This window comes from Pristiophorus japonicus, unplaced genomic scaffold (genome assembly GCF_044704955.1).
Source record: "Pristiophorus japonicus isolate sPriJap1 unplaced genomic scaffold, sPriJap1.hap1 HAP1_SCAFFOLD_764, whole genome shotgun sequence".
NCBI lineage: Eukaryota > Metazoa > Chordata > Chondrichthyes > Pristiophoridae > Pristiophorus > Pristiophorus japonicus.
In genome coordinates, this window is record NW_027254681.1 from 5,001 (window position 1) to 25,731 (window position 20,731).

At 45.8% G+C, this 20,731-nt stretch overlaps 1 protein-coding gene across 1 annotated transcript in view; it reads right to left on the reverse strand.

The window, feature by feature from the left end:
* Nucleotides 1-11,684, reverse strand: part of LOC139256793 (cell adhesion molecule CEACAM3-like) — a gene marked incomplete at its 3' end in the record, with an annotated part of 12,334 nt that extends 650 nt beyond the window's left edge. The window contains exons 1-2 of the mRNA XM_070874297.1: nt 11,555-11,684; nt 10,455-10,772 (exon numbers count right to left, since the gene is read on the reverse strand). Of these exons, the coding sequence (XP_070730398.1) occupies nt 10,455-10,772; nt 11,555-11,684 (448 nt within the window). The remainder of the gene's footprint in view (nt 1-10,454; nt 10,773-11,554) is intronic.
* Between the last annotated feature and the right edge of the window lie 9,047 nt (nt 11,685-20,731).

A 20,731-nucleotide genomic window follows, 5' to 3' on the forward strand; every position in this document is an offset into this window, starting at 1 on the left:
TCTGTCTATCTATCTTTCAATCTATCTATCTGTGCATCTGTCTCTCTGTCAGTCTTTTGGTCTTCTGTGTGACTGAGTATCTCTCTCTCTCTCTTTCTCTCTTTCACTCTGCCTATCTCAAGCGATCTATCTATCTATCTATCTATCAGTTTTTCTATCCATCTGTCTATCGGTCTATTAATCCATCTCACCAAATATCGAGCTATCTCTATCAATGCTACTATATCTATCTATCCATCCACCCATCCATCCGTCCATCTATCTATCTGTCCGTCTCTCTATCTCTCCTTTCACTCTTTCACTCTATGGGCTAGATTTTACACTTTTGTGTAGATCGCCCAAAAATAGGCGTTATTTCCGGCGTGGGCTGTAAATATGGGTTTTCAGATCGCCGGCTCATCACCCACTGTCAAAGCCCCATGGGCTAGAACCTTCACTTTTTTGCATGTTTAATGCCCATTTTACTGCTGAAATTATGTACAATGGCCATATGTCGGCAATTTAGCCACACAATGGAAACTGACGGGCATTTTTTGGAAATGTATCGCCGATCGTTACTTTCCCCATGTGCTTAATGCCGGGAAAAAATAATACCACCCGCCCACTTTTTTTGGGCGGAATCATCAGAATGGGCGAAATCAATGTCCATAATATCTTTAAAATCAGTACGTTACTTTCCGCACTGATTTAACGCCGGGATTCAATAATACCGCCCGCCCACTTTTTTTGTCGTAAAGAGCCTATTTACCGAAACTAGCGGCCATGAGATCGCCCAGCGTCACTTTCACCACCTCGCACACATATCGCCCACAATATCGTTCAGCCAAAAAACTGTCCAGAAAAAGTGGAACTAACCGGAACTTATCATAGTGTTATGGACGCCATGTTCTAAATCAAATGTCGCATCCTTTAAAAGGCTGCTGTGCTTCAACCTTGGGTGAGTTCGAGATTTAACGCTACCATCTATTTCATATCGCTCGCGGTAACATCCATTTTCAAAAATGGAGACTAGGTGCTTTGAGAATGGGTGAGAAGCCGGCAATCTGACCACGCTAGAAATAACGCCCATTTATGGGCGATAAGTACAAAAGTGGAAAATCTAGCCCCATGTCTCCATTTTAAAAATTGGGCGTTACCACGAGCGATCTGAAATGGGCGTTAGCGTTAAATCTCTCTGACCTTCTGCCCTAAAGTGTTGCGTCCTTAGCAATGACATGCAACACTCGTTTCCCGCAATTCAGGAGGTCAAGGCTCATTACATGCACATAAGTGGAAACAGAGAGGGAGCTGAGAGGGAGTGAAGGTATGTGTGGGTGTGGTGTGTGTGCTTGTTTGGCTGTTTTGGGAGGTAGGAGGGAGAGTTTTGAGCTATATAGAAAGTTGTGGAAAAAAAGTTAGCTTTTACCAGCCAGATATTTTCCCGAATTTGGTGCCTACAATGGAAGGAGAGGAGGAGGCGACACAGCACGCTGTGGAGACTGATGCTGGCGAGAGCAGTGAGCTGGGAGAGGAGCAAATGGGAGGATGCAAGAGAGCGAGGATGTTCTCGGATGAGGCAAATGCCTCCCTCATGCAGGGAGTCAAGTCATGCTGGGGTGATTTGACCCAGGGAGGGCGTGGGAAGCCCACCCAAAAGGTATGGGCAGAGCTGGTCTCGTCGGCGACCAACGAGGAGTGCGAGGACAACCAATGTCGAAAGTGATGGAACGACCTTGTGGGATCCGCAAGAGTAAGTATTACATTTATTTACATGTGCTTATATATTTAAATAATTTGATTTGTAAGAGTCATGAGTGACTATCAGCAGATTTGAGGTCTTTCACTTTTACCGGGAATGTTGTACTCAAAGCCTGTGGTCACGGTGCAGGTCTTTAGGTAAAGAATTATAATTATCATAATAATCATGATTACATCTGTCGGTTATGTGTTGTATCAGTCTCTGTGACAGTACCTAGCAATGATATCATGCAATGATCTCATGCCATGTCATCCTGTTACCTTTTACAGAAAAAGCTATCGAGGAATAGGTGGAATCAGAGGTGAACGGATGACCTCACTGACATGGAGGAGCGGGTGCTCTCACTCGTGGGGATGCACCCCCGGACGGCCATGCAGACAGCTGCAGACCCTGAAGTGATGCCACGTGAGTAAAGTATACACCATTGTGTCAATAGATGCCACACCCACTCATATCTGACCAATAATGTATGTATTGTTCCATAAATAATGCTGGCCTCATGAGAATAATTGCAATGCAGAATGTGTTGATGGGCATGAAATATGATGTCTGTGATGATGTTGATAACGGTGGTGCTTTTGTCATGCATAAGCTGTGTGTAGCACCGGACTGACCTTGTGATCCTGGCACCCACTTCTCCTCTAATAACCTCCTTTGTGTTTTGCAGCTATTTTACACAATTAGTACATTGTTGGACCAGGGGGACTGCTGCCTGCATACCCAATCTATGGATATGATGACCTTCAGGTACTTCAGTCCAGACTACCTATAGACGCAGCGTGTCCCCAGGCAAGACCACCGAGGTCAGAAGGTGGGGGGGCGGGGCCGGACTCGTTGGACGATCCAACATCTGGTGCTGAGGAGGTCCAATTCTCGCCCGCCAATCTGCTGGGTCTGTTCTCAACAAATGAGAGCGCCGACTTTGAGGAGCATTGCATCCCAAGGCCACCTAGTGCTCCTCCGGCCATTCCCAACTCCACTCTGGAGGTACCGGGCCCAAGCACCTCGCCACAGGGCACCCCATTTGTCCCCAGGACGGTGCCAACCCTGCGGCTGTTTCGTGGACGCGGCAGGTCTGCTCCACGAGCGCCAGATGAGAGGGGTGACATGGTAGAGTTGTCCAGGAGGACTGTAGACATAGGTGACTAGATCCTACATGTATTGGGGGGCATATCCTGACAGCTGGCCAGCATCTCCGGCACCATGACAGAGTATGTTCCATGGATGGCGGAAGCTCTGGAGGCGATATCCAGGAACACTCATGGCACAGGCCTCCCAGTGGTCCCGGAGCGCGACACTCCACCCCAGGTTCCGTACCCCCAGTGCCAACAACACCTGAAAGGCAGGAGCAAGATCCTGCTTCTGGATCCGAGAATGTTGCCATCTCAGTAGCCCCCGCTCCCGGATCCATGAAACCACCGGCTTTGCCATCATCCCTCCCAATGAGGCACGGCGTGAGGAGCGCCTCAGCCAGGCGGCGTGGAGCGAAGAGGGGAAGGGGTAGAGGTGGGGAGAAGGGCAGGGGGGAAGGGAAGTGAGGTGCATATCCACAGGCGATGGCTTTATTATATCTTCATCTCAGTGTATGCAATTTGTTGTAAGGTATGGGGCTAGGGGGCCACCCTCCAGCTTTGCATTTGTGTTCTGCTTTGCTGCACATGTTGACCATTTGATTCATGTGCAATGTATGTATGCCCGGGTTTACCTGCCACCAGGGGGAGTGACCCGTCGGAGGTCATTGTGTCATGGACACACACTTGCAACCCTTGTATATAAAGAAAGCCTCCATGTTTAATCCGTTATTCGAGAGCTAATAAAGTAGAGTCAGGTCGCACCTGATTGAGTTCACGGTCTGAAGCCCATTGAGTTATTGCATACACAACATTATGTCAATGTTCTAAAATGTGGGGTGGGGGTGGGGTGTTTTTGCCCGTGATACTTATGATTTCAGACCAATGGTTATATTAAATGTTTTTTATTTAACATAACCTTGTTGCGCATTGTCTCAGATAGCTGGACCGTAATTATCTGGTTGTGGTCGACAACTAGTTGGACCTTCAGGGAGTGAAATCGTTTCAGTTGCGAAAAACCTCTGCTTCCTGAGAAGGTGCCCACATGGCGATGTGCATACAGTATTGCTCCCTGCACCTTGGGGAACTTAGCAATTCAGCAGAATGCTCCCGCCCTGTTAGTCTGAGACTCCGTGGTCATAGGAAATCTGATAAAGTCCATCCTACGCGTGTACAGGGCTTCAGTGACCTGTCTAATGCAGCAACATGTGGCATGCTGAGACATAGGGCAAATGTCGAGCGAAAAGGCCTGAAAGGAACTCGACGTGTAGAACGACAGTGCCACGGTGACCTTGACCTCGATGTCCAGTAATGTCCTGAAGGTGCTGGCAGGCTGCAGATCTGCCTTGATGAGCTGGCATATCTCACTGATAGTCACTTTGTGGAAGCACAGTCTGCGAAGGCAGCTGTTCTCGGATAAGTCGAGGTAAGACCGCTTCTCCCTGTAAGTGCAGGGGGTGTGTGGTCTGGACCTCCTCATCAGTCTGGCACATCTTAGATTGGGCACATAATGCTGTGGATTAGACGTTGTGATATTTGCACTCTGCAGCATCTGCATTGTCATCGATGCAGGCTGAGAAATGGTTGGCCCCATTCCAATAACAGTATAATGCTGATTGTTCACAAGCAATAAATTTCCCCACTAAGACACCTACAGTAAAACCCAATCGTCCATAATATGATAAGATGTCTGTTCAGATGGTAACTTCACCTGAGAAGAACTCCAGAATAAATCCAAACTCCCCTGAAGTTGAAGCAGCCTTCTCAATGAAACGACCTGCGATTTACAAAATGACATCCACACCGCTGTGATTAGTTCAGAACAGTTCAACTTTTTCAGAGCGGTTTTTTCGGCGAGCGAGATTGTGAGCGAGATGTGTATGAGGTGCTGAAAGTGACGCTGGCCGATATTATGGGCGTTGGGTTCAGCCATTCTGATGATTCCGCGCCAAAAAAAATGAGTGGGCAGTATTATTTTGTCTTGGCATTACATACATGGCGAAAGTAACGCTCAGCATTGAGTCTCCGAGAAATGGATGTCAGTTTCCATTTTGTGGCTAAATGGGTGATATATAGGCGTTAGACCTCGTTTCAGCATTAAAATGGACGTTAAGTGGGCGGTATGCATGCAAAAATAATGGAAAATCTAGCCTCAAGTCTATAGAATGTATTTGTCTCTAGTCTCTGTCTATGTCTATCTATTAATCCATCTATCTATCTCTCTTTCACTATTTCTGTCGATCTTTTCATCTCTCTTTTTCAATATATCTATCTATAGATCCAACTGTCTATATATCTATCTGTCTGTCTGTCTGTCTGTCTGTCTGTCTGTCTATCCATCTAAAACAGACAGTAGCAATAGACTAGTCCTATATTCTCTAGAGTATAAAAGAATGAGAGGTGGTCTCTGCCATGTATCTTACATTATTATATATAACTGTATCCCAACATGCTATACATGACTGTAATAAGATATGACCTGTAACCACCAGCATACCTTACCATCGGGGGTGCACTTGCAAGAGACAGGTATATAAGCACAGGTCTCAGGCAAGTGCAGCATTCCAGTGCTGGGCATTAAAAGGTGCAGGTCCAGAGTGACCTTGACTTCACTACATGCCTTGTGTGAATCTGTACTGAGGGGACAGGACTTTACAAGGGCGGCGGGTTATGGGATTACAGAATCCACAGAATGGCGAACAACGGATCAGATGAAAAGTACAAGGCGGGAGACAATTGGGAGGACTTTATAGAACGGCTCCAGCAAAGCTTTGTAACCAAAGACTGGTTAGGCAATGATACGGCAGACAGGAGAAGAGCCCATCTCTTGACCAGCTGTGGCTCGAAAACATACGCTTTAATGAAGGATCTGTTGGCACCTAAGAAACCAGCAAGCAAGTCGTTTGAAGAATTGAGCACACTTGTAAGAGACCACCTGAAGCCAGCGAGCAGCCTACACATGGCCAGACACAGGTTCTACAACTACAGACGCTGTGTGGGCCAGAGCATACCTGACTTCGTGGCGGAACTTCGGAGGTTGGCTAATTTATGTGAGTTCTCCGATGAACTGAGGAGAGAAATGCTGAGAGACTTTTTCATTGAAGGAATAGGCCACGCAAGCATATTCCAAAAGCTCATAGAGACCAAGAACCTGACCTTAGAGGCAGCAGCACTGGTTGCACAGACATTCTTGGTAGGGGAAGAAGAAACGAGGTTGATTTACAATGCAGGTACGACAACTAACGAAATAATGGAACAAGGAGTTCACAGCATTCGAAAAGCTGCTACCCCCACACACAGACAAAACTGGCAGAACAGGCTTTCGACAGCAAGCAGTGGCAACAGAAGCCATCAAGGGCCACAGGAACGGCCGTTCACATCTCATCAACCCACAATGCGAGCAATCAACTACAAACTGAGAGAAGCTCAAGAGAGATCAGCCAGACGCAGCTCATTTTTTGCAAGCAGTCTGTGCTGGAGGTGTGAGGGTGGGCACTCGAGAGAATGTAGATTTCAGCAGGCTGTTTGCAGGAACTGTGAATATATAGGGCATTTGGCCCGCATGTGCAAAAAAAATGGCAGCTTGGCTGGTATACGAATCGGATGGGTGGGAAAGCGGACCAGAAGATGGTGGGAACAGTACCCGGGATACCGATGTACAGTGGGTCAACACGATCAATGGCCGCTGCTCCTACGACAGGACGCCTCCTATAATGATGAGAGTCCTACTCAATGGGATATCTGTCAACATGGAGCTGGATACAGGAGCGAGTCAATCTCTCATGGGCGCTCAACAATTTGAACAACTGTGGCCGCATAAAAGAGACAGACCAAAACTCACAAGGGTCGACACCAAACTAAGGACCTATACCAAAGAAATCGTACCAGTCCTCGGCAGCGCCATACTCTCTGTCACACACAAAGGGACAGTGAACCGACTTCCCCTGTGGATTGTCCCCGGAGAGCTGGCTGGCAAAACTAAACTGGAAATGGGATGATGTCCATGCCATGTCATGAGAGGAACGGACCTCCTGCTCAACAGTTAGAAAGCAATTTGAACATCTCTTTCAGCCAGGTGTGGGCACTTTCAAAGGGGCCAAAGTCAAAATCACACAGGATGCTAGACCGGTCCATCACAAGGCCAGAGCTGTACACTATGTGATTAGGGAAAAGATTGAACACGAACTAGACAGGCTTCTGCGGGAAGACATTAATCACCTGTGGAATTTAGCGACTGGGCAAGTCCCATCGTCCCAGTCATGAAGCCTGATGGATCCGTACGAATCTGTGGGGACTACAAATCTACCATAAACAGAGTCTCCCTAGAGGACCAGTACCCGCTGCCCAGAGCGGAGGACTTATTTGCCACATTGGCTGGAGGTAAACTTTTCTCAAAACTAGACCTCACATCTGCGTATATGACGAAGGAATTGACCGAGGAATCCAAGCTACTCACCACCATCAACATACATCGAGGCCTTTTCATGTACAATCGATGCCCATTCGGCATCAGGTCGGCAGCTGCCATATTGCAGCGCAACATGGAGAGTCTGCTCAAGTCCATCCCGGGGATGGTTGTATTTCAAGACGACATACTTATCACGGGCAGGGACACCGACTCCCATCTCCGTAATTTGGAGGAAGTACTAAAGTGGTTGGATCGGGTAGGCCAACGAGTCAAGAAATCCAAGTGCCTGTTTCTCGCACCCGAGGTTGAATTTTTGGGCAGAAGGATTGCCGCTGATGGAATCCGCCCAACAGAGTCCAAAACAGAAGCAATTCGCCTGGCACCCAGGCCCCGGAATGTCTCAGAACTGCGCGCCTTTCTTGGGCTACTCAATTACTTTGGGAACTTTATGCAGAACTTAAGCACGCTGCTGGAGCCTCTCCACGTGCTACTCAGAAAGGGGTGCAATTGGTTTTGGGGGGACGCCCAGAAACGCGCCTTCAATAAGGCACGCAACCTTCAGTGTTCCAACAGTGTTTTGACTTTCTTTGACCCAGGTAAAAAGCTAGTTCTCACATGCGATGCGTCAGCGTATGGGGTCGGGTGCGTTTTGTAACATGTCAATAGTGCGGGCAAATTACAACCCATAGCTTATGCCTCCAGGTCACTTTCGTGGGCGGAGCGTGGGTACGGAATGGTAGAGAAGGAGGCGCTCGCGTGCGTGTACGGTGTCAAAAAGATGCACCAATACCTTTTCGGGGCCAAGTTCACGTTAGAAACCGACCACAAGCCCCTCACGTCCCTCCTATCCGAGAGCAAGGCAATAAACGGCAACGCCTCAGCGCGAATTCAACGGTGGGCACTCATGCTGGCGAGGCAGAGACGCATTTGTCCGGGAGCTCCACCGCGAGCACCCGGGGATTGTTCTCATGAAGGCCATAGCCAGATCCCACGTCTGGTGGTCTGGTATTGACGCGGACTTGGAGCTCTGCGTCCGAAGGTGCACCATTTGTGCCCAACTCAGCAGTGCCCCCAGGGAGGCTCCACTGAGCCCCTGGCCCTGGCCTACCAATCCGTGGTCGCGGGTGCACGTCGACTATGCGGGCCCATTCATGGGCAAAATGTTCCTTGTAGTTGTAAATGCATTTTCAAAGTGGATCGAATGCACCATTTTAAACTTGAGCACAACCTCCACCACTGTGGAGAGCCTCGCAACCATGTTTGCAACGCACGGAATCCCTGACATATTAGTCAGTGACAATGGTCCATGCTTCACCAGTGCAGAATTCCAAGACTTTATAATTGACCACGGCATAAATCACGTCAAGACGGCACCGTTCAAGCCGGCCTTCAATGGCCAGGTGGAGAGAGCAGTGCAAATCATTAAACAAGGCATGCTTAAAATTCAAGGTCCCACGGTGCAGGGTCGCCTGTCGCGACTGCTGCTGGCATACAGATCTCGTCCGCACTCACTGACTGAGATCCCCCCCGTGCAACTGTTGATGAAAAGGACTTTAAAAACAAGGCTCTCATTAATCCTCCCAGACATGCACGAAATCGTTGAGTCAAAGCGCCGTAAGCTGACTGAGTACCATGACAGAAATTCGAGGGGGTGATGGAATGAGATAGAAGACAAAGTGTTTGTACTAAAATATGGCAGGGGTCCCAAATGGCTTGCAGGGACAGTAACGGGCAAGGAAGGAAACAGGCTACTGGTAGTACAAATGGACAATGGCAAAACCTGCCGGAGGCATGTAGACCAAGTCAAAAGCAGATTTACCAACAACACTGCGGAACCAGAGGCAGACTACAATGTGGAACTTGCACCACACCTGGTGGACAGACAGAGGGAACAACCTGAGGAAAGGGCAATCCCAACATACAGCCCAGGCGAGTCAACAACAATCACACCAATCAAAACAGACAGCCCAGGTGAGATACCAGCAACCACACCCAAAGAAAAACAGATACCAAGGCAAACAACTGAACCACAACTCAGACACTCTACGCGAGAGCGTAGACCACCTGAGAGATTGAACTTATAAAGACAATAAGATCTTGGTGGAGGGTGATGTCATGTATCTTACATTATTATATATAACTATATCCCAACATGCTATACATGACTGTAATAACATATGACCTGTAACCACCAGCATACCTTACCACCAGGGGTGCACGTGCAAGAGACAGGTATATAAGCACAGGTCTCAGGCAAGTGCAGCATTCCAGAGCTGGGAAATAAAAGGTGCAGGTCCAGAGTGACCTTGACTTCACTACATGCCTCGTGTGAATCTGTACTGAGGGGACAGGACTTTACAGTCTCATTGAAACACAAAATTCTTACAGTGCTTGTCAGGGTAGAGGCAGTGAGGATGTTTCCCCTGCTGGGTAGTCTCGAACCAGAGGTCACAATCTCAGAATAAGGGCTCCTCCATTTGGGACTGAAATGAGGAGAAATGTCTTCACTCTCAGGGTGGAGATCCTTTGAGTTTATCTACCACAGAGAATGGTGGCGTCTCAGTCATTGAGTATATTGAAGACAAAGATTGATAGATTTTTGGATATTAAGGGATATGGTGATAGGACGGGAAAGTGGAGTTGAGGTCCAAGATCAGCTATGATATTGAATGGAACGAGGGGCCTACTCCTGCTCCTATTTCTTATGTTCTTATGTTATAATGTTGCTTGTTTGTGAAAAGTTGATGAAATATTCTGTGCACTGTGAGTGTAGCCACTACTGTGGCTATTATGCATAAATACCGATATGGACTGGTTGGGCCGCATGGCCTGTTTCTGTGCCATATAGCCTTACGTAATCTTATGTAATAGTTAATACTTTGAAAAATAAACGTAAATGTTTTAAAGAGACTAAAATAACCTATAACTAATTTAAATATTTTTTATGCTTAAATAATTTAAAAAAAATATTTCAATATTCATTTAAACCCTTACGCTGCAAAAGAAGACCCTACGGCAGTCGCTGGGCAGTACCTGGGCAAATAGCCCAGCTCTCCGGTGGATCAGTGAAACTGAAATTTGACGGATCACAATTTTTCTCGCAGGCGATCACAAGCAATGGAAAATTTGAGCTGATTTAGTTTTGCGCCGAAACTGCTTATATACCTGGTGACTTGTGACATGAATGCAATGAAATAGTTGATGAACAACCCTCTCCCCACAAAAAGGTTTCACTCACCAAGTACATGCAGAGTGATGGTTGCTGTTGCTTGACTGCCGCTGTTTGTTAACATGCTGACAGTGTACTCTCCACTGTCCGAAACTGTCACTGACTTCAGCAGGAGCGATCCGCTCGCGAGGAATAACACAGCCCGTGTTCTGTATTCACTAGTTATAACCTCAGTTGTACCGACCCACTGACCGATAACTGTCTCCCCGAAGTTCCAGCTCCCACTCTGCACCCCAGCTGACGGCTGCACTGAAAAAAATGCGATGTCTCCGATGTTCACATTTATCCGACTGTTTTCTGTCTGGATAGTAAAACCCTGGGGCTCAACTGAGAAAAGAACATAAGAACATAAGAACAAAAGAAATAGGAGCAGGAGTAGGCCATACAGCCCCTCGAGCCTGCTCCACCATTTAATACTCAGCTCCACTTCCCTGCCCGGTCCCCATAACCCCTTATTCCCTTATCGGTTAAGAAACTGTCTATATCTGTCTTAAATTTATTCAATGTCCCAGCTTCCACAGCTCTGTAAGGCAGCGAATTCCACAGATTTACAACCCTCTGAGAAAATAAATTTCTCCTCGTCTCAGTTTTAAATCACATTGAGGAGGAAGTAAAGAGAAACTCTCAGACTCGACACAATATATATAATAACATCATCTCTTTTATCTTGATCTGATTTTCTATGACAATCGCTTGTTGCCTTCTTTCTGTAATTTAAAAAGAAATTATATGAGAAAGTGGTCCTCACCCACAGTTGTAAATAAGCAAACAGCTACCGCGGTAAGTGTCAGTGGTACCATCCTGAGAGAGCAGCGCCTGTCCCTATTTCACTTCCTGGTGGACAGAACAGGTCGGTTGAGTCCTTTACTGATGTGACAATGCTGATTGGACCAAGTGCTGTTCACTTGACTGGAAACACTTTCAACTGACTCGAAACCAAATGTTACACATTAATCGACATTGTTGGCAATATACAGGAAATGTGCGAAATAGTCGGTTTAATTTCAAGTGCGTAGATCTTTGCTCAGAATTCAAAAATCAATCTTTCTTTCTTTCTTTCTTTCTTTCTATGAGGGGAGCAAATGTAATGCAGGTTGGACCTCCCTTACCCGTGACTCCCTTATCCGGCACCACCCCTCGTTCGGCATCATTCCCGCCGCCGGGAGCGCATGGGCAGAACGCGACCGAGTCCTCCGGCATGAACAAACTGAAGTCCTTCTTCGCTGCCAACTCCCACATTCACTGGCCTGATCCCGTGATCCACTGCCCCGCACCCTCCCCCAATGATCTCTCTGCCACACTCCCAGCCACAAGCCAGTCAGCCCCGATATCCCCGACCGCTTCACTGCAAACTCCACCGGGCTCCCGACTCCGTGATCTCTTCCACCATCGCAGATTCCATCCCCCTCCGCAGCCTTCCTCTCTGCTGCACTCCCAGCCCCCAGCCAGCCAGCCCCGATATCCATGACCGCTCCGTTCCACTGCAAACTCCGCCGGTCCGGCAGTGCAACTTCACGGTGGATCACAGGGTCAGGCCAGTAATCGGAGTTCATGAAAGTTGTAAAAAATACACTTAATATACACAATAATGTGTGTGCTAGGTCGCTATGACACAGAAATGAAGACAATTTTTGACCAATGATTGACACCAATGAAGTGGTAAAAACAGTTTGTATAGCTTTGCTGCCCTTATAACACGTGACCTCCCCATGTCTGGGAAAATCCCTCATTCGGCACAGGCCAGGTCCCGAGGGTGCTGGATAAGGGAGTTTCAACCTGTATATCCAAGTTTGCTGATGGTACAAAGCTAGGTGGGAATGTACGTTGTGAGGAGAATGCAAAGAGGCTTCAAGTGGGTATAGATAGATTAACTGAGTGGGCAGGAACATGGCAAATGGAATATAATGTGGAGAAATGTTAGTCACGATGATCGGAGAAATAGAAAAACAGAGTTTTATTTAAATAGTGAGAGATTGGGAAATGTTGGTGTTCAGAGGGACCTGGGTGTCCTTGTGCATGAATCACTGAAAGTTAACATGCAGCCACAGCAAGCAATTAAGAAAGCAAATACTATGTCGGCCTTTATTACAAGAGGATTTGAGTATGAGAGTAAAGATGTCTTATTGCAATCGGCCCTCGTCTTTTGACCTTTATCATTCAGACGAAGGGTCATAAGACTTCAAGCATCAGCTTTCCTGCTTTCTCCACAGATACTGTCCAACCAGCTAAGTGTTTCCAACACGTTCTGCTTTTATTTCAGATTTCCAGCAGTTGTGGTATCGTGCTTGTTTTATCGTGTAACCATTAGCAGTGAATTATTTGTCATAAGCTTGTGTTTCTTTTCTTAAATGTTTTTGGGTGGATTTTACATTTTATTTCAATTTTGTCATCTGGTATCAGCATCAAGCACTCCCAGGTCAGGTACAGCAAGATGGGTTGCAGATTAACTCTCCCTGTACATCGATCCATCAATATGCATCAGGTCCAACCTCAGAACTGCTCCAGTGTGATATTTTCCACATGCCAGCAATCCTGTTCCGTATCTGGGTAAGATTATTAACTCGGTATCAATTATTATTACTGTATTGGGGGGGATGGATTTATGCTGTGAGCCTGTGCCCTCTCAGAACTGAATGGAGACGGCTCCAAATTCATGTCACATTAGACTTTTACAGCTAGAACACAGAGGAGACTATCATCCCATTAATCCAGACTTCTTTGAACCCAGGTTCCAGAGGTAAAAGCTCGTGGCTAAAGCACTGAATGACCCAAGGGAAGAGGGAGGGAGTAAAGAGGAAAAGAGAATATGCACTTACATGTGCATTAAAGGCTCTATATAAATACAAGTTATAATCATGAGTACTTGTATAATGCATATGTCTGCAAACATATATAGGAGTGTGTACGTGAATGTGTCTGTGTGTATGTATAAATGTGAAAATACATCCTGATCTCAGTGTGATTAATACACTGACATCAGGGTGTGCTTTTACATTTACAGTAACTGAGTTGTTCCGATGAGTAATAATATTTTATAAATGTTGACACTTCTGGTCAAATGACAAGCTAGCCACAAATCACGTCAAGCCACATATTTTTATGATAGTTGTCTTCCAAATCATAAACAAACAACCCACGAGTTCAGACCGGTGTAACTGGATTAAGCTGATTCATTTTAGTGTCAGAGTTATGAGGAAGGACTGAGAAAACTTAGGGGCTAAAATTGCCCTCTCAAAAATGCCCATTAGTGTCTCCCAGAGGTGCTAACCGGACACTAAAAGGTTATCGCCCGGGGGCAGGTAACGGGAGCGACCGCCCGGTATTGTCCGCGGGATGATGGCGGCACAAATAGGATTGCGCCGCGCCCCGTAATATTTGCCCCGGGCGTCAGCACACAGGGCGATGAGATCATCGACGTACGCACTGACCCCTTTGCGCCCCACGTGGGAAATTGCCCCGCGGGAGCGAGGTTGGCGCGGGCCGATGCCACCGACAGCTTTACTGGTTGCAGAGCTGTGGTGGCTGGGGCGTCCCGCCCGTCTTTGTTTGTCGGCCGACTTTGCAGCCGCATGATAATGGCGGGCGCTGTTTCGGCCGGGTTGTCAACAGGCCGCGCGGTGCTGATGTGCTGAGCACGGTGCAGAGTGTCGAGCACGCTCTTGCGCCCCGTGAGCGCCCGTTACCGTATCGAACAAATGTTTTTCTAAAGAGGCTAATTTTGGGAGATGTAGCCGCCTGTCTCGCCGGGCGCTACATTTCCGGAGTAATCGACGTGTGCCTCAGTACCAGGCACGGGGCAATTTCGGCCGCTTAGTCTCTTCTCCTTGGAACAAAATATTTGATGGGGACCTCATGGAGACCAATAAAGATAATTTTTTAAAAAGTGTATGGAAGCATTATTTCCAAAGCACATAACACTTCAACTTAAACCATACTGTCAGCCTTGCTTCATGGGAAGCATACTCACCTCCCAGTCAGAAGGTTGTGGGTTCAAGTCCCACTCCAGAACTTTATGCATGTAATCCAGACTGACACTCCGAGTACTGGTGTCACTCTGAGCACACTGAGAGAGTGCTGCGCTGTCAGAGGTGCCGTCTTTCAGATCAGAGGTTAAAACAAGGACCTCATAGGTAGACATAAAACATCCTATGGCACTAATTGAAGAAGAGCAAGGGAATTCTCCCCGGTTTCATGGCCAAATGTTATCCCTCAACCAACACCTAAACAGATCCTCTGATCATTTATTTTATAATTGTTTGTGGGATCTTAATGTGCAGAAATTGTGTGCAGTGTTTCCTACATTATAACAGTGACTACACTTCAAAAGTACTTCATTGTCTGTAAAGCGCTTTGGACCTCCCTGAGGTTATGAAGATGCCATACAAATGAAAGTTATTTTCTTTGACATTGGGGCAAAGGAACACAAGATGGACAGACAGACAGAGAGACAGAATGACAGACAGACAGATAGATGTAGCTATATGGAGACACAGCTCGATAGATAGATGGACAGATAGATAGATAGATAGTTAAATGTAGCTATATGGAGAGACAGCTAGATAGATAGATGGAGAGCTCGTTAGATTGATAGATAGACAGACAGATAGACAGACAGACAGACAGATAGATAGATGGACAGACAGTTAGATTGATTGCTAGATAGATAGAATAACAGACAGACAGAGGGAGACAGACAGATACACAGATAGACAGACAGGGTGATGGATAGATAGGTAGATCAGACAGACAGACAGACAGACAGACATACATATAGATAGATTAATAGACAGAGAGAGTGATAAAGAATTTGACAGAGATACAGACACAGACAGACAGATCGATAGATAGACAGACAGAGTGATTGATAGATAGATAGTTAGACAGATAGAAAGATAGATATAGAGATAGTTAGATATATGGGGGGATTGATTAATAGATGGACAGAGTGAAAGAGATATAGATAGAAAGACAGATAGATTAATAGACAGATAGACTAACAAGGTGATAGAGAGATAGATAGAGAGATAAATAGATTAATGTGCTGTAAATTCAGGCCTTGCCAGGTGCGTACGAAGTGAGCACTGACCCAGTGAGGCCTCGCAAAAGTTGGTTTTCGGGACGTGATGCCATGCACCGAGAACCGGCTTTTGCGATCTGTCATGATTTCTCCTGACAGATCCTCCGCATTTCCAGGAGAATGACATCTGTGCGGGGGAGAGTTTGGGCTATTTGTCTCACTCATGCCCAGCGAATGTCCTTCAAACTTTTACACCTGGCGCATAGCTTACTTTTACCAGCATAATACTTATAAAACTTAAAAAATTAAATTTAAACACTCATTGTTATATTAAAAACCCTGTCCATTAAGGTAAGTTCATTTTTAACTCTATTAAAACACATTAAATAAAACTGCAAGAAATATTTAATTACATTTAAATGCAATTAATTTTAAATAAGTGAGGTGTTTTTTTATTTATTATGCTGTGTTTCAGTGTTTTAGGGGGTTTTCCTCATTAACAGTAATGGGAGTCCATATAAACAGCTCCCATTATTATTAATGAGAATACTCCATAGTGATTGGTGGCCCAGGCCACTTGACTCCAGCATGTATGTACATACCTGAAAGACATCTTCCCATGCGCTGCGCAGCAAATCTAGGCCTCCGACTGGAATTTTATGTTCCTCCTGGACCACCAGGTACTTTCATAGATTTTTTTCGGATTGGAGGCGTTCGTACAAAGGAAGCCTCTGACCGCAATTTCCCCCCCCCCCACCAAGATTGCAGGCGGGTGCAATTTTAGTCTGAGTGTCTGGTTGGGAACCCATGGGATAAGAAGGCATACAGGATACTAAGAAGGTATACGGGATATTTTCCTTTATTAGCCGAAGCATAGAGTATAAGAGCAGGGAGGAGGTTATGCTTTAACTGTATAAAACACTGGTTAGGCCACAGCGTGCAGTTCTGGTCATCGCATTACAGGAAAGATGTGATTGTACTGAAGGGCGTACAGAGGAGATCTATTAGGATGTTGCCTGGACGGAGAAGCTTAGTTATTAGGAAAGATTGGATAGGTTGAGGTTGTTTTCTTTGAAACAGAGGAGGCTGAGGGGAGATCTTAATGAGGCGTATACAATTATGAGCGGCCTAGATAGAGTGGACAGGAAGGATCTCTTTCTCTTAGCAGAGGGATCAAATAACATAAGTGGTAGGAGGTTTAGAGGGGATTTGAGGGGAAATTTCTAAACACAGAGGGAGGTGGGGGTCTGAAATTCACTGCCTGAAAGGGTGGTAGAGGCAGAAACACAGCATTTAAAAAGTATTTGGATGTGCCCTTGAAGTGCTGTAACCTACAGGGCTCCGGACCAAGAGCTAAAAAATGGGATTAGGCTGGATAACTCTTTGTCAGCTGGCATGTGGACACGATGGGTCGAATGGCCTTCTTCTATGCTGTAAATTTCTATGGTTCTGTAGGAATCGAAGCAACACTGGTTCCAAACCTGCTCAGTATTACTCTCTATTCTGGAGAGTAAAATCAGCAGGGGTATAAAACAGGCGTTGCATCCGATCACAGTTTGTTTCCCGATGGACGGCTGAGGTTAAAATTGTTCCCGACAGATGTGTCTTCTTTATTGCAATTGACTTTCCAATTTCCTCCCTCTGTAGACGGCTCGATCGATCCTTATTTAACAGTCACAACTCTTGTGTTGTATAACATAAGTATACTTCCTGTACACTCAATGTACAGTTACATAAGACGACTGGATGTACCTTCACATTGTATATACTATGTTTGTACCACCAGAGGGTGCAACCTCGGGGTCACCTGTACACGACAGGTAACCAGGTATAAAAGGGAACTCACCGTGCTGTACCCTCACTCAGGAGCTGTAATAAATGGACTAAGGTCACCACAGTTCAAGTACAATACCTTGCCTCGTGGAGTCATTACTAGAGTGCTTACGAACACAATAACAACATCAATCAACCCCAAAACCTACAGGTATGAAATTAACAAAGATATATGATGGGCCATGTTGCTCCCACGTGTCTCCATATCGACAGTTGCTGCATTGTGGTATTGCTACATGTGTCTGGATTAAACTGAAACCATCCGTTCCCTGCAGAAACCTTGATTTGATATAATTGCAATCAATGACATTAGGATATTTGCTCAGTTTGTGTTTAACCTGTATGACTTTACGACATCATGGGGTTGTTCAGTAAGGGTTCCCCTGAAATCCTTTCCTTCCTCTATTTTGTCGATGGATTGACTCAAATTAGTGATAAATAGCGAAGAAGGGAATTTTATGCACATTTTGTTAGATTTTGGAATTTATGTGGCCACATCAGGGATTAGATGTTGAGAGATTATTTTTTTTAATAGGAATCAGTCCCTGACATTTCATTAAATTGCTACAATTCTGTGCTGCAGACATATAATGCCCTTTTACTTCCACAGTTCAGATCATGTCTCGGTCACATTTGAGTCTGGCACTGGGTGTTGAGGAAGACCCATTCCTTCCACACCTGGCTCCGTACGGAAAAGTATGTGTGGTCCCATCACAATGATGGCTCAAGCTCTAACTTCTGAGGTACTGCTGAAGAAAATAGCAGACCAGCACTTATTGCTTCCCGAGGACGTTGCTCTATCCCCTATTAAGGCTTTAATCCGGTTATTGGGATTTTCTCACCAGCACAAGCGGTGGATTCCAATCAGTGCGATCTCTTCCAGTGCCATACATCTGCCCTGTGTGTGTTCCGCCCTGCTCACGGGTTCGAGCAACAGTTGGCTGGATGGCAACAAATTTGCAATTGAATATATTCGAAGATAGATCATCCGATTAGCACAGAATACAAACTGAGATGAAGCAGATTCAGTTACATTGTTTTTTTATTCGTTCCTGGGATGTGGGCATTGCTGGCAGGGCCAGCATTTATTGGCCATCCCTAATTGCCCTTGAGAAAGTGGTGGTGAGCCGCCTTCCTGAACCGTTGCAGTTCGTGTGGTGAAGGCACTCCCACAGTGCTGTTAGGGAAGGAGTTCCAGGATTTTGACCCAGAAACTATAAAGGAACGGCAATATATTTCCAAGTCAGGATGGTGTGTGACTTGGTGGGGAACTTGCAGGTGATGCTGATCCCATATGTCCACTGCTCTTTTCCTTCTAGGTGGTAGAGGTTTTGGGTTTGGGAGGTGCTGTCGAAAATCCTTGGCGAGTTGCTGCAGTGCATCTTGTGGATGGTGCACACTGCAGCCACGGTGCGCTGATGGTGGAAGGAGTGAATGTTGAAGGTGGTGGATCTGCTTTGTCCTGGATGGTGTCAAGCTTCTTCAGTGTTGTTGGAGCTGCACTCATCCAGGCAACTGGAGAGTGTTCCATCACACTCATGAATTGTACATTGTAGATGGCTTTGGGAAGTCAGGATGTTATAACCAAATTAACCCAATATCTCGAATTATCAAGGAAATTAATAAATCACTATTTCTCCAAGTTCAGTGTTCACATGTTGGGCAGAACATCAGTGAAGCCATTTTTATTTTTTAATTCTTTCACTCCATATGTTCCCGTAGATGCTAATGCACAAGTGAATTAATCAAACAAACATGTAGGTGATGGTGAATAGTGGAAAGAATAATACAGTGATTATAATGAACATCTGGATTCACTTAGTGTGGAAAGGCCTGAGAACTCTTCCGATAATGAAGTGCTTTGAAAATTTGCTGACTGTGCTCTACAAGGCTGTCAATAGCCCACAAACTGCTGACAGTTTATTGTGCTTCTAGTGAGATGACTCTGGGGAAACGCCCTGGTTTTCTTGGAACGTCACCAGGAGACCTTTGACAGATAGTTTGCAAGTGCACGAGATAATTGCAGGTTAGGAAATTCATGCGGCCAATTTTAGATCACACACCCAGAGAGGATGGACAGTGTTTCCTCGTCGCTCAGCCACATCCAATCTTACAGCACACAGACAGGCCTGTAGCTCACTAAGTTAATGTGTTCTTTATCTCCATATGAGCTATCTACCAGGGATCACAGTCTAAGGATAAGGGGTAAGCCATTTAGGACCGAGATGAGGAGAAACTTCTTCACTCAGAGAATTGTGAACCTGTGGAATTCTCTACCACAGAAAGTTGTTGAGGCCAGTTCGTTAAATATATTCAAAAGGGAGTTAGATGTGACCCTTACAGCTAAAGGGATCAAGCGATATGGAGAGAAAGCAGGAATGGGGTACTGAAGTTGCATGATCAGTCATGGTAATATTGAATGGTGGTGCAGGCTCGAAGGGCCGAATGGCTTAGTCCAGCACCTATTTTCTATGTTTCTATGTTTCTATTTTTATTCAACTTTCTTGTCTGCTCCCCTTGCTCTTTATCACTCCCCCCTCCCACTTAGGAAACAAATCTAATACCCCTTTTAGAAGAATTTATAATCTCTGCTGAAACAATTGCCTATACAAGGCTTGACTTGGCTTGATAGACTTGACGGCTTGGCTTGTCTTGACTTAACTCTTAACTTGACTTGACTTGCATTGACTTGACTTGCATTGACTAGACTTGACTTGACTTGACTTGACTTGACTTGGCTTGCATTGCCTAGATTTGACTAGACTAGGCTAGATTAGGCAAAGTAAAGCAATAAAGGTAACATAAGGCAAAACAAGACAGTCAGTGAAAGCAGATGTGAACCAGGCCAGGCAGTAAAACTATCTCAGTGGAGGCGTGAATAATTAACAAGGAGAAAAAACAAATGATAAGGAATTGTCCTGGGGGTGAGTATATTTTTAATGTGCAGCAACCATAAATTTTGAAGCATTGTATTTTTGGGGCTGTCCACTCAATGTTGATGTCATGTGGATATGACCTGCTCTAAAAGGTTGGGCACTGCTCTCATACACTATAGAGCAGTATCCGCCACATGTTGAGAATCTAACACCATTTCCGAGCAAAGCTTTACATTACCTTTTGCTGCTCCTGGCCTGGTGCAGTGGGCTCTTCCCCCCTACACCTGCTCTATTATTCTGCAAGGTAAGAGTGTCAAGGTACAAAAACAACAACAGCAACACTCTGGCAGACTGTTAATCAGCCTGGCAATCCTTCCATCACATCACACCATTCTCCAAGGGAAGAGCGGGAGGATAACAAAACACCAGAAAATGCTGGAAACTTTCAGCAATCAGGCAGCGCCTGTGGAGAGAGAAACAGAGTTAACGTTTCAGGTTGATGAACTTTTGTCAGAACTGGAAAAGGTTAGAGATGTAGCAGGTTTTAGGCAAGCACAGAG